At 41.6% G+C, this 14,199-nt stretch overlaps 1 protein-coding gene across 1 annotated transcript; it reads right to left on the bottom strand.

Moving 5' to 3' along the window:
* Window positions 1–1,524: 1,524 nt before the first annotated feature.
* Window positions 1,525–8,734, bottom strand: fabp3 (fatty acid binding protein 3, muscle and heart). Its single transcript, XM_063185534.1, has 4 exons — window positions 8,583–8,734; window positions 7,441–7,613; window positions 2,170–2,271; window positions 1,525–1,748 (listed from the first exon to the last, which is right to left on the bottom strand). Exons 1-4 carry the CDS (start codon window positions 8,653–8,655, stop codon window positions 1,695–1,697), a joined length of 402 nt encoding a protein of 133 aa, XP_063041604.1. The 5' UTR covers window positions 8,656–8,734; the 3' UTR covers window positions 1,525–1,694.
* Window positions 8,735–14,199: the final 5,465 nt, after the last annotated feature.

Below are 14,199 nucleotides of genomic sequence, written 5' to 3'. Positions count from 1 at the left end.
AGAGTTTTTGCATTTTGAAATTTAATGCATATTTAATTAGACATAGTCTAAATTAAATTAAATTAAAACATAACATCTAAGAAAACTTGCAATACATTTTTTCTCACACATATGTGAGTAATCACTGGGTTAAATTTCATGGTCATATCGGTAAGCTAAATGTTTTGGCCTATTCACCTGGAATGTCTCTCTGCTCTTATAATAAGCCTATGGCAGCCATGTTGAAAATAACTCATTTCCCAAAGTCAGATTTAACTAGATTTTTAGTATGTCATTTAGCAGGTCCAATAGTAATAGAATCCATGAAACAACCTTTTGTATTATTTTTTGGGGGGTTAAACCCTAAATGTACTGGCCTGCAGGGAAGAAGGGAACAGCTGGCATGATGGCTGGACTGACCATAGGGCATACAGGGCATGTGCCCTGTGGACTATTGATGATTTGGGCCTGGCCTTCCCCTTCATGCAATGGTATCAGTCCTCATGCCGCTACAGCTGACCTCTCAGAGTCAGATTTAAATATTAATTTTGGCTGTTAGAGTCAAAAGAACTGATATTAAATGACTAAAAATGTTGTTACAGGCTTCATTATCTCTCCCAATGCCTGGCGGCCTGGTCTTGACTGAAAATGCCCGGCCTGATTTTTCGTCCCAGTGCAGCAGTGGGGTCAAATACAGGGCAATCTTGTCGCCTGAGACCTGGATGAAGATTCACCTTTCACACAGACAAGTGTTAGAGGGACCAAGTCAAAGTCCAGATCCAAATATATTGAACATCTGTGGAGAGATCTGAAAATTGCTATTAGCAAACACTCACTATCCAACCTACGTATCTGACCTAAATTCTAGTTTCTAATTCTGATTTGCAGCTGGCTTTTCAGCATCATGTGGTTGACCAAAACATTATATCAGGGGAGCTGAATACCTCTGCACACCCTTGGCTACTTGTCAGTTTTTCATTCATACAAAAAGTTTAAAATCAAATAGTTCTGTTCCACTTCACAATTGTGTTATTTTCTGGTTAACTTTCACATAAAACGACAATGAAATATACTTGGGTTTATGGGCATGACATTGACCGTGCTGGTGTGAGAACAAAATTCGAAGGAAGTGTACTTTTTAATCAAAATAGCGGGCTGTTTGAAGTGTGAATGTAGAGTGAAACTGGACTCTCTGCGTGTGTTGGAAGGGGGCGTGTATGGCCCAGTGGCCCTTCACCTAAAAACCAGACACATGACCCCCAGTGAGGAATGTTCTTAAATTAGAACGTACATTGTGAACACACTCACACCTATATGGGCTTTATATATATAGCTCTAGGCACTCACCTAAACTTAATTTGCAGGATGCTCCATTTGTATAGGAGATACGTCATTAATGTTGAATGGTGCAATATATCATGCTTTATTGGTTAGCCTCCTTCAACTGTCATTAAACTTGGAGAGTGGAAAACTCACGAATGCATGAGTCAAGGCAGAGTCTTTAAACGTACATACCGGTATATACAATACACACCTTTAGGACAATTGGATGTAAAAATCGTCATTTTATTACAACTTAACCGTATAGTGTATATTTTGGACATGAACATATACAGGGCAACTGGGACACACATTTTCAGCTGAACAAAAGCGAGTGTTCAGGAGGGTGGTTGGTGAGGCATGCAGGTCGTCTTCTGCTTCTGTCATCCCTTCGTCTATTCTGCTTTCACGTATGAGCGTGTGCAAACCACGTCACCCAGTGTCAGTGTCTGTAAGTAAATAACCAGAATTAGAATGGGATACTGTATTTGAGTCAACTTCATAGTTGTGATACTGCGCTATATGAATACATGTTGTATTGTATATTGTATTAGCACTAACACACTGAAAGAAAACTAAGTTACATTTCATATTACCATCACGGATATATTAGTTAGATACAGTGTAACAAACTAACATGTGACATGATGTACTTGCTCTGTACTTTAGGGTTAAGGTTAGGTGTGTACAATATGAGTATACAATAGCACACATTGATACATGTAGATAAAGTAAAAAATTTAACTGTAAAATAAAGTGTAACCGAAAACTATAATAAGGTAACAGTATGAGCCACACAGACAAAACGTCAAAGGTCAAATGCATACCATAGTACTCTGTAAACACCTGCGTCAGCTAATTAACACTCACCAATGTGAGGGCATTGCCGCTGACCTCTCTCACTAAAGTCGTCTCTTTGCCGTCCCATTTCTGCACGTGAACCAGCTTGCCACCGTCTAGTGTGATCAAGGACTGCAAACACAAAATGACAAAACGTTATTTAATGGAATAGAACTTGGGGGGAAAAAATCCAATGACAACTGAGAAACACAATGCGATCACCCCCAGTTAAAACGACAACAACTGCTAAGATTTGTGTCTGTGAAAGATTACATTTTGCAGCCGAGTGAATTAGACAAACCCACCCAGTAGCAAACCATATTTCTACCTGGCGTGTTGGTTTGCACTGCTACGCTTGGGATAACCAAAAGGATGCAAAAACACATCTTTCCATCACAACACTCCATCTTATTGTAACAAAAAAACTGTTTGAAATTGAGAAGCTAGTCGTTATGGAAGTCTTAGTTTGGTGACTGCATTGGTCTCAATTCAACATACAACACAAACAGTCAATCTGAATTCAAAATCAAAGTTGACAATATTGGGCTTCGTTTCTCCATTGTGAAGTTACTAACAGACTAGCAACGTTGTGGAGTAGATACTATGAAAGTTGCTAACTTCTGTGTCTTGAACGTTAGCACACGAAGTAACTACTGTTTGGAGTAATGCGCACTTTGAAGTAGTGGGGACTTTGAAAGTGGGGCGCCTCCTATCCGTATCTCGACAGTGGAGTTGACGTGAAGTTGAAGTACAGCTGGAGTAGATCCATTGAGTCCAGACATCACCTAAGCCACCCCAAGTAACACACAGTGCTAGTCTACTTCAGAGTGTGACCCATTAGCTAAACTTGTAGTACATATTTGACCACAAATGTGTCAATATCTTTTAATCCTGTGGTGCAAAAGCACTGAAAATCAATCGACATGCACACAAAGTCATGATACAGCTGCGAGAGTGTTCAGAACACAAATTCACGTCATGTCATTTGTTCTTGAAAAAAAATGTCATATCCTTGGAATCCGATGAATCCCACACTAATAATATACTTTTAGCTGTATACCGATTGAATTTCGTCTCATTTCGATGTGTAATTTGTGAAATATTTGGATTAGAAAGTATTGGTTACTCCCGGAAATTCACTGGTTTAAGTGTCAAGTACTCAAATAAGTTTGGCATGAATTTCATTTCATAGCCTAGTGGTATTTACGCTTGCCTATCAATGGGAAGACGCGAGCCACGCGGGTTCGAATCCGCTGTGCAGCATGTTGACAACAACTTGTGAAATCGTGTTTTGGACCCTACAGTGTAACACATTTTCCCTTGGCTGCACGTGTGTGTTGGTAATGCACAAAATGAATTATCTATTTCTGCCAGATATTTCCAAAATTTTGGCACTGCAACCATGTGGATTCAAACCTGCGTGGCTTCTGTTTTCCCATTGGGATGCAAGCATAAATACCACTAGGCCATGTAATGAACATTCATGCCAATTTTTTTTTAGGGTTTTTACACTTCAACAGGTGAATTTCCGGGAGGAACCACTGCTTTATTATCCAAATATTTTACAAATTACACCTCGGAATGACCGAAATCCAATCGGCATGCAGATAATACTGCGTTATTGGTGCGGACGATGTCAAATTGTAATGCTACCGCCGTGTTTTTTCACAAAGAAATTACAAGGTGTGTTGTGGAGGAAACAGCTGAGTCATGGTGTCAGCGGTGACATCCAATCAAATGTGCTGGTGGTGGTTGTACACTATTGCTTTCTACTTCACACGCTGACTTTTGGAGGAAACGGCTGAATCACAAGTCAGCAAGACACATGTGGTTGTCATCCAATCAAAAGGGCTATTCATGCTTGTCTCTTGTTGCTTCTTTGGTCACGCACTGCAATGACAAGAAAGTAAGTAGCGGTGTGGACTCAGGAAAGTAGCCACACTACTTTGGGCTTACTGTGGGAATGGTAAGGTTTCGAGAAATGCACGTATTTCGCCTTGAAGTAAGTAGATACATTTAAAGTACATCTGTAGAAAGGTGCTAACGTTCCAGAAACGCATCCCTGATGAGCAGTGGAAACTGTTGCACCAAAGAACGCAGGTTGGATATATATAGCATATGATGCATTACCTGTCCATAAATACACTGTCCATAAATTGGAGGTCATTAGAGGACAATGATATTGGGCCCCTACCCCAATAACATATCATATAACTCTGTGGTACTATTTAATTAAATGTTTCATATTCACAAAAGGAGGTGCGTGTGTGTATAAATGTGTTATATTAGTTGTAGTGTCATGCTATCAATAAGCTCTGGCTGTTGATACAGTATATTGCCAGAATTGACAAGGTCATTGAGTTTTTTTTTCTCGTGTGGAGTTTCCTTTGCAAGCAGAGTAACAGGCGGCATCGTAAAAAAAGGTACAAGTCTTACTTTTAATGTTATCAGCTAATTGTACTGTAACAGACATGACCTAAATAAATATAGATAATATTTGGTTGAGAGAGTGGAGGAAGGGGGAAGAAAGGAGGTGTCATAAATGTATGTAATGTATAACTGAAGATTCTCATTCATCCAGGTAAAATAGTAATTGGTTGAGCCCAGAGGGAGGGGGAAGTGGGAGGCAAGGAGGGTTATTAGAGGGGTCTATAAATGTCTGTGAATATTCTCATCCATCCAGCCTATCCATAATCTTAGTCAAAAGACTTTGGTTGTAGGCGATTTGGATTTATTTACGATACTCTGGGGCCTGAAAAAACCCAACCTCTTCAACTGAGATTTCTTCATTTCTAACTCTGATGTAGAAGCCAGAAGTTATCTCTGAAGAGTGGACCCCACATTTCAACCCAATACAATGGCTAGGCCTACATTGGTTTGCTGGGCCAATTATTCCTACAAAGCAATACAATTTTGTTTGCAAAGGCATGGAACTCGCAGAGTGGTCAGAGGCTGTGGCACAGTAGCCTGATTATCATCGACGTTCAAATCTCTTCGAGACTTGGTCTGACCAAGAGCATAACAATTAACGTTTCCCAAACGACACGGTTGACCTGCCTCCCTTGGTTTGCTTATGGTTGTTTGCTCATCCACAAAGTGGGAGGAGTTCCCGTATTTTCGGGAACTCAGAAAGCTCTCGCATTGCTCTTGACCTGACTAGTTTCAACGCTGAAAGTGTTGCGTCACTAGGAGGGCACAGCCTGGCTAGTGCCACAGTGCCACAGCACATATAAAGTTCAGGAATTTTTAAAAATAAAAATGACTAGATTGCCCGTTTTCAAATGTTATGGTATCTATATTCCCAGTAGCATTTGTAGATCTTCATTGCAAAATGACATTTATGTTCTATTACTTGAAATGACTGTTCAAACGTACTTTTATCTATGTGCAAATTCTTGCCATGAAAATGTTTTGGTAGACCCATTTCTTTACAAAATTGGTTTTAACATTCTCTCTTTAAAAAAAAATAATTTTTGGGGTCTTTTTCTACTTCATTTGATAGGACAGTGTGAGAGGTGGACAGGAAGTGAATTGGGAGAGAGACGGGGAGGGATCGGCAAAGGACCCGGGCCGGGAATCGAACCCGGGTTGGCCGCATGGCAGACGAGTGCCCCACCAGTTGGCCACGGCAGGGCCTATTTTAACATTCTCATCTGGTGATATGACTCGAATAGAACATGCAAGAGCTGAGCGAATTGCCCGAATCTGCCATCCGTAAGCTGACAGAAATAAACAAATATCTGATAGAAAAAATAACTGATGAAATTAAGCTTAGTATGCTAGTATGCTATCAACCGACGTATGAAAACCAAAATCAGTGATATTTTTGTGGTGGCAGCATAGAATGGCTGTGGGTTTCCAGAGAAATGACAAGAGAACACCAGACTATTAAAGGGGCACAATGTAGGATTACGCAGTTTGTGCAGAGCCTGTGGCATGCCTGTCTCAAAATTGACACCGTCGTGAAAAAATGCTGCTTGAATAAGCTCGCTGTGAGAGTGTTTTTCATCACAGAATGCCAGCAGTTGAGAATTGACTACAATGTTTCCCACGACACTCGTAGCAGACAGCTCTGTCAAAAAGTTACATTTGGGGTGCAAGTGGTCGAGAGAGTCATCGTTCACTAGTTACTAATGACTCAAATAAGCATCGGCTGTTTTATATCATCATTGTTCATTGATCATTGTTTTATAGTATTAAGGTAGATATGCTGCATTTGGCTATCACTTGTGATTCGTATTAATGAACTATTGAAGTTAAAAATCGGTCTATATCCTGGATTTTAAATCATGCGTCCTTAGGACCCTAGCCTTCAATTAGCTCAAGTAATAGACTGTTGAAAGTTGATACAATAATGTCAATTGCCCAAAATTCTCCAAAATGGATTTACATAATTTTGCAATAAATCTCTTCATTTGTAGGTTGACTTTCCCAGACCAACCAAAACAGTCAGTGCCCCCGGGGGAAGGCCTACACATACCCTGTTAATCGCATCAGATAGGTAATAACAACCCTTTGATGGTCTGTTTTGGCAACAGTAACAGCACTAACCCTAATTGTGTCTTAAATATTTCGTGAGTAGACTAATGTTTGAGCTGACCTAGCCCCAGGCCAGACTCTTGACATGCATGTGTATGGGGGTGTGGGGGGAAGTGTGTGTGTGTACTCTTCAAAAAAAAACCTCACCCTCCTTTGCACTTGTTGTTCTGTATATTTCCTGTGCATTTTGTATTTGCTAGTGATGTTGGCTATGGTTATGTCCTCTTTTGAAAGTCGCTTTGGTTATAAAATGCAATGTAATGCCAGGTGCAATGTAATGTAATGTAATAAATATTTTTTGGTAGTGAACACGATAGAGGACTATATGGCCCTATATCACAATGGAATTGATATCATGTAGAATACAGAGACTTAATTGATCCAGACAGAAATTTAGGAATGTATCCATCCATTATGTATGATGTCAATGCATAAACTCATTCTTGTACTAAGTAAAGTGACGTTTTACTTTAGTTGTAGTTCATAGATAATATGTAGGCACAGATTGGCTTGTAGAATAATCTAAACACAAGATCTAAATCTTTGATTCATTTCAGGTTACAGTTAATTCATATCATCTTTAATTCATTTATTACTTTTAGGCTACAGTTATACCTTGGCAGTATACTTAAGTTTCCGGTCGTCTGCAGAGGTATCGTCAAAGTCCCGAGTTTAAAGTAGATCCCACTATTTTGATCAATCTCAGGTTACGGTTTCATTTATTGTACATTGTCTTTAATAATTCCTTTAGTGACTCCATACCTTTACTTTACGATCATCTGCAGTGGTCTCGTCAAACTCCACCCCGAGTTTAAAGTTGATCTCGGTGTTCTTGAATGTGCTTTGTGTCTTCAGCGTTAAGGTGTCTCCATCCATTTCGATGATGGTTGTGGGCTTGGTCATGCTACCAACTTGCCGCGTGGCAAAGCCCACACCTAACACACACAAGACACAAGAAATTGCATTGAAACACGTTTCTTTTCAGAACATGTCACAAAGACATAGAATGTGGCTACGTATTTACACTGTACATACATAACCATCACCCTAAGCCTAGATACAGAGCATGAGTGCAAGAACATAATGTCACTTGCTGTTGTATCGTTTGTAACACGGTACCTAGTTAATGTAGGGATAGTGTAACCCTAGTGCAACCCAACAGCTGATGTATAGGCCATTGTCCCACTGGTGCTTTTGAAACAAAAGCTTGGAGTGTGGTTCGCTTTTGTTGGTATGAAAGCATGGCACTCATGTACACACTAAACTGAGCACAGCTACATACAATGAAGTCTTTGCAGCAAGATGTGTGCACCTGCAAGCAATCGTATTTGTGCACCTACTACACCGTATAGCTAACAGATGTATGGTTGAACATTTCTGGGTGTTCTACTGTACTGCAGGGTCTGCTTATCTGACCATTCCACTCATTCATTCATTCCCAAAACACGAGAAGCTACAAATGAAAGCTTAACAAGACAAAACGTTTAAATAGAATGAGCGTTGTTTTTTTTACATCAAATTTGCCTAAGAAAAATATAGGCCTACCAGCCTTAACCTGTTCTCTTTTGTTTACAGCAAACACAGTTAGCTCAACAACAATAACCCAGAGTAGGCCATCTACACTCAGTACAAGTGTAAGTAACGCATGCTGTGCTGTCATGAGCTATATGCATGGTGTTTTGAAAGGGGAACCTCGCCTCACCTCATGTTCTCCCTCAACAGCTGGCGTGAATGGAAAGCCATACAGAAGCATGCTGATGTGGAACACGTGCGTTTAGATAGACACACACCTTCTGTTGCTCTGCTCACCTACCATTTCTACACCCATATACATACAGTAGCAATTTAACACGCTATACATCTGTATTCACACATGCATGATATTTATAGGCAAACATACTCACCAAGTGCTTTCATATACTCATCAAAATTCTTGCTTTCCTTAAGGTTCCATGTGCCAACAAAGGACTCAGCCATGTTGCCTGCTTGTGACTTAGTTGAAAAGAAGCAGAGAGGACAATGAGGTAGAAGAGGAGAAGAGGTGGAGAAACATCCTCCCAGATATGCTTGAATGCAATTGGTCCATTCATACCGGCTGTTTCGTGATGTCATCTGCTTGGGTAAAAGGGCAGAGGGAGGGGCCAGGGAGCATGCAGCACCCAGGAACAGGGTAGGGAGGGAGAGTTGATGATCTGGGGGAGGGTAGAGAGACTTGTCCAAGCAATGTTTAGCACAGGGGTGAGGAACCTGTCTCGAGGGCCATTTACGGCCCTTGAAGCCGTTTTAAGCAGCCCCCTACATAATTTTAATGTGCAGCTTCTCATGAAATATGACTTTTGTAAAGTAATCTTAGAAATTCCATTTGCAATACAATTCAGCTATATTCAGGGGACCTAGAGATGGTGGGGTCTGCTGTAAAGGCTGCCTTCAATATAGGCCTAAAGTGCAGGGGGAAGTCCTGGTTTGTGTTCACAGTACGGTCGTTGGAGGACTTTTACAGCCCTTGGAACAACTTGAAGTGGCCCTTCGAATGAAAAAGGTTCCCCACCCCTGATTTAGCAGCAGGATCATGACTTCTTTTTTTAAATGTTAATGAGTTAAATTTAATAATAATAATAATTATAATAATAACTAGGCCTATGCAGTCACCTCCGACTGCTAAAGGTATATCCCTGAAACGTGACGCTTCCAGTCCCCCATCATTCCTACCACTCCCATCAACCTATTTATAAACTTGTATATTAAATACAAAGTATAAAATAAATATATTTAATATCAATAGATCAGTGACGTGCATAGGCATAAAACCAAGCGACTATTGTGAAAATGAAGCAAAAAAAAGAAATGGGGCAAATGGTAACACTACTTTAATGGTTCACTATTACAGTGGATCTTCCACATTAGGTGTAATAACCAGTGTAACAATATTTAATGCTATGTAATACCAGCGTAACACCGTGTGTTAATGCTCTGGGGTAGGTCCATGAACTGATTAGATGTTGGAGGCCAAAACTTTCAAGATGGCTGAATTCAAGATGGGCAAATTTTTGTTTGGCCCATAACTTCTGTCCGGGTGGATGGATTTGTCCCAGATTTGGTGTGTTAATGCTCTAGGGTAGGTCCATGAAACAATAAGAGTTTGGAGGCCAACACTTTCAAGATTGCTGAATTCAAGATGGCCGATGTAATGGCTTTGCGTGCGCCGCCGCCGCGTAAGGTCTTTCGTGTTAACACAATCATTTTTGAACGGATGATTGGATTTGTCCCAGATTCAGTGTGTTAATGCTCTAAGGTAGGTTCATGAACTGATTAGATGTTTGCAGTCAACACTTCCAAGATGGCCAACGCAGTCTCACCCCAAGTAGTCAATTTCTGACTACCTTGGACCAGACAGCAATTTTTGACGTCTTGGGTATTCCTTCCACGTCACATTTTGACTATGTGGCCTAACCCTAAACCTATTCCTAAACCTAACCTCAATGACGTTATGCTGCCACAAGGGGGCGCCTTTGAGGACATAGTCAAAATGTGACGTGGAAGGAATACCCAAGACGTCAAAAATTGCAGTCTTGGGGTGTCAAAAATTGAGTAGTCAAAAATTGACTACTTGGGGTGAGACTGTGTAGCGATGGCTGAAATTTCAGATGGCTGAATTTTTGTTTGGCCCATAACTTCTGACCGGTTGGATGGATTTCCCCCAAATTTGTTTAGCTGTGTTTTCACAATAGTTGTTTGGTTTTAAGCCTAAGCAGGGCACTGATCTATGTATGGATATTAAATATATATATTTTATAGGAACGAAAATGCTGAGCGCTCTCGATGAACTAGTAAACTCCAAATATGCTGATCAAATAGACAAATGTCCCTTTATGACACGCCCTGACGAAGACCCGGTGAGGTTGAAACCGCTCGGCGTCTTTTAGACTATGCCCCAGTTTACAATAAAGGGTTTTTAACTTAAAGAACTTTATTTTTTCCTTGACTAATATGCAAGAGTTGCATGAAGTAGGCCTAGTGGCCACCAAGTCTACAAAGAAGTGGTTCGCTGATGTTAAGGGGATATACAGTATAAGTTGTAAATACACAACAATTTTGGTCCATATTGATGGAAAGATGGATGCATTAACTTATTAAAAATGCTTGAGGAAAATTTGCCCTAGTCAGAAGTTTGAAGCTGCTGTAGCGGGTGATAAAAGAGCCCCTGCCTTTAATGACAGGGGGCTCTCGTGAGCGCGCGAGGAGCACGAGTTGGGGTGCGAGCCGCGGGAGAGAATCGAAAAGATGAAGTGAAGTCAGAAGTTGATGAAAACGAAGGGAGGTTCGGCCGGGTATCGTGGCGTAAATGAAGGTTAAATGAGCTAAAGTGAATTTTCAGTTCGGTAATGTGAAATAGTTTTACTGCTGTTTCGTGTCGTTCTTGTCAACAAGCGTTTTGTTTTGTTAGTTCGCTGAGTAACGGTCCTGGCGGTGGAGTAGGAAGCTCCCCTTTATGTTAGCTTATTGAAAGTAAACTGGAGTGGTGGTATTTCGAGGGACAACGCGGTGACATGAGGAAGGGTGTAAAGGTGTGTGTCCCGTTATGCTGACCTATTACATCCATAGTTACTTTCTTGTTTTAGAATCGTTCTTTTTGTTTTGGTAAACCGTTTTCGCCGTATCGATAGCCATCTTTAGCTTCGTGTCCTCTCCCATGAACGTTCTGAAGCTACAGTAGCTACCCTGTGAAGAACGGAGCGGGTGTCGCTAAAGTCAGACCGAGTGTTTTACCCTGCCATCCAGTCCAGCATTGTGACGGGATTTGGTTGTGGGTTGGTAACTATTTACACACACCCGCACACATTACACACTCAACATAATATTCGCTGGGTTGGTACCTGGACTGAACTGAACTGAACTGTTATACTTGTGTTGGCCCGTGCGAAGTACACACACACACACACACACAACGCCCATGACACTTGCAGGGTCAGAACTGAACAGAACTGAACTCGCGCTGACCCTCGCGACACACACACACACACACACACACACCGCCCGTAACACTCGCAGGGTCAACTGGACTGAACTGAACTGAACTGTTGTACTTGCGTTGACCCTCGCGACACACATACCCACTAGAGCATGACACGGGAGTGGATTTTCATTCCCGTCCCATCCCGGTCCAATAAAAAAAATCCCATCCCGTTCCATCCTGGACTGGAGTAAAAGAAACAAATCCCATCCCGTCCACTCCTGAAAAGAATGTCTCCCAATCCTGCCCACTACTCAAAATCAACCCCAATCCCGTTTCGTCAAAAAACGAGGCTTTTTTTGTTTGTTTTTTAAAGAAAAAATAAGCGGCATTCCCACTCACGTTCATTTTTATTCCCGCTCCTGCCCACTCCCATTCATCTTTATTCCCGCTCCTGCACGCTCCCGTTAATCTTTAAAATTTTGACTCCCATCCCGCGGGAATCCCGCAGGAACCGCGGGACCCACAGGAATTCCTGAAAAATGTCATCCTCTAATACCCACGCACGACACATACACTGGTACGGGGAGAGACTTTCAAGCCACTGAGCGAGCCTCCCACACACACGCACACACACACACGTTACCGTGCGCTGCAAAGCCCACTGCCAACAGTAATGGTACAGTGATTGAAATGAGTTCTTCTTTCATGTCGATGTATGTTCTTGTGTAACCCACTGTGAAGTGTGCATAACGCTGTGGTTTACCAATCTGTCAGGTATTGTGGGACATGCTTATCATATATTGAATGTTGCTAATTTGAGTGTTGATTTGAGTATTGTATAGTTACTATAGGCCTATACATTGAGTGTTATTACCAGAGGTGAATTATTATGCCTGGTCGAGAAAGTGTGTTGGTATTTTGTGATTATATGTTGGTTATTATAACTACTGTTTTCTTGTCTCATTAATTTAGCAGTGTGTCATATAATAAGTACTATCCTGGGGGTAGGGGCGCCTCACTTGGGTAGCTGGTTTAGGATAGTAGTGGGGTGGTGACGGGTGGGCTGAGACACACCTAACCACATACAGGCACCGGACATTACTGAAGCCCACTCTACCAAACCCGAGTGAGCTACCCAAGACAAACCTTGCTGCCAGTCTGGGAGTATTGAGGCCATTAGTATTGGGCGTGGGGGACCCAGATCCTGTTCCGTCCTGTACTCCCCACGATACGAGTTAATTAACCCCTACAAGGCGGCGGTAAACTCCCGTCCGCTACACTGCACATGGGACATCGCTTGGGCATTCAAGAATTCTGTCATTAACTTCAGAAAAATAAAGTGAAGGCTTCTCACTCTTCTGTCCTCAATAACAATGAGGTACTCTCAGGAATCCGAGCCATTATGCAAGGAAGAATGGGCAGTTTCGCCACCTGAGGAAATAAAGATCCTTGTGAAATAAAAGGGAGCAGTACACAACATCAAAAACAAATATGTAAAATAATAAATGTCTTCAGACATTCACCAACTGTGAGTGACAAAATAGTTTTTTTATTATCATTCATATTATCTGAAAGATCTTCTCCATTGCCTGCCATTTTCAATGTCCAGAAACAGACATTTTAGCTGCAAACCTTACTTTGGTCATTTTAGTAAATATTAGTTTATTATTTAGTAATTATTCATGAGAAAACCAAATTTGGCAATAAGCAACAATGAGCAGCATAGTTGCACTACCTACTCTGGCCACAATCAGTGGCGTAATAACTTAGTCACGGGCCCCGGTGCAAGTATCCAGCACAGCCCCCGGCCCGGGGTTGCAATCATTTTAGGATATTTCATCGAGCCTAATACATTTTAAAGGGTGGTCGATATTCTTCGCAATTGCAATAGCATTGTGAATGCTGTAACGACGTGCAAATTTACCTAGTGGAGTATTGAAGTTATCTGGCCAAAACAACAACATAAAACAAGACAGACACGAAGAAAGGCTTTCAGAATGTGGACTGGGATTTGAGGGAGTGATGACAAAGCATTGGCCAATAGGCACAGACAGTTTGAAAAACAAAGGGGTTGTTCCCATCAACAACCTTCCGATTAGATGTCTCATTGATCGGGCCTGCATTGGTCATGGGCCCAGGTGTGACCGCACCGTCAGCACACACACACACACACTTCTGTTTGGCCTGTCTTGAACATATAGTAGGCCTATGAAATCACTTGTGGATGTTGAGTTAACAGCTGGCGAATGTAGGCCCATAGCTGTGCCTACATTTGCCAGCTGTTAACAATTCAACATCCACAAGTGATTTTATACTATTAGACTATCGAATATGTTCAAGACAGGCCAAACAGAAGCGTGCGTGTGTGTGTGTGTGTGTGTGTGTGTGTGTGTGTGTGTGTGTGTGTGTGTGTGTGTGTGTGTGTGTGTGTTTAAAAGACTTCCAGAGTCATTGGGTTACATCACTGAATGGCACAGGATAAACATCCTCCCTACTGAGGCCACTTAGCCCAATAGTGCTATGCCTATACAGCAGCAGCATCTATCTGCAGACAGCCGTAAGTTCCT

Source organism: Engraulis encrasicolus, chromosome 20 (assembly GCF_034702125.1).
Source record: "Engraulis encrasicolus isolate BLACKSEA-1 chromosome 20, IST_EnEncr_1.0, whole genome shotgun sequence".
Classification (NCBI taxonomy): Eukaryota; Metazoa; Chordata; class Actinopteri; order Clupeiformes; family Engraulidae; genus Engraulis; species Engraulis encrasicolus.
The sequence above is the reverse complement of the archived record's forward strand: the minus strand, read 5'-3'. Positions and strand labels throughout refer to the sequence as shown.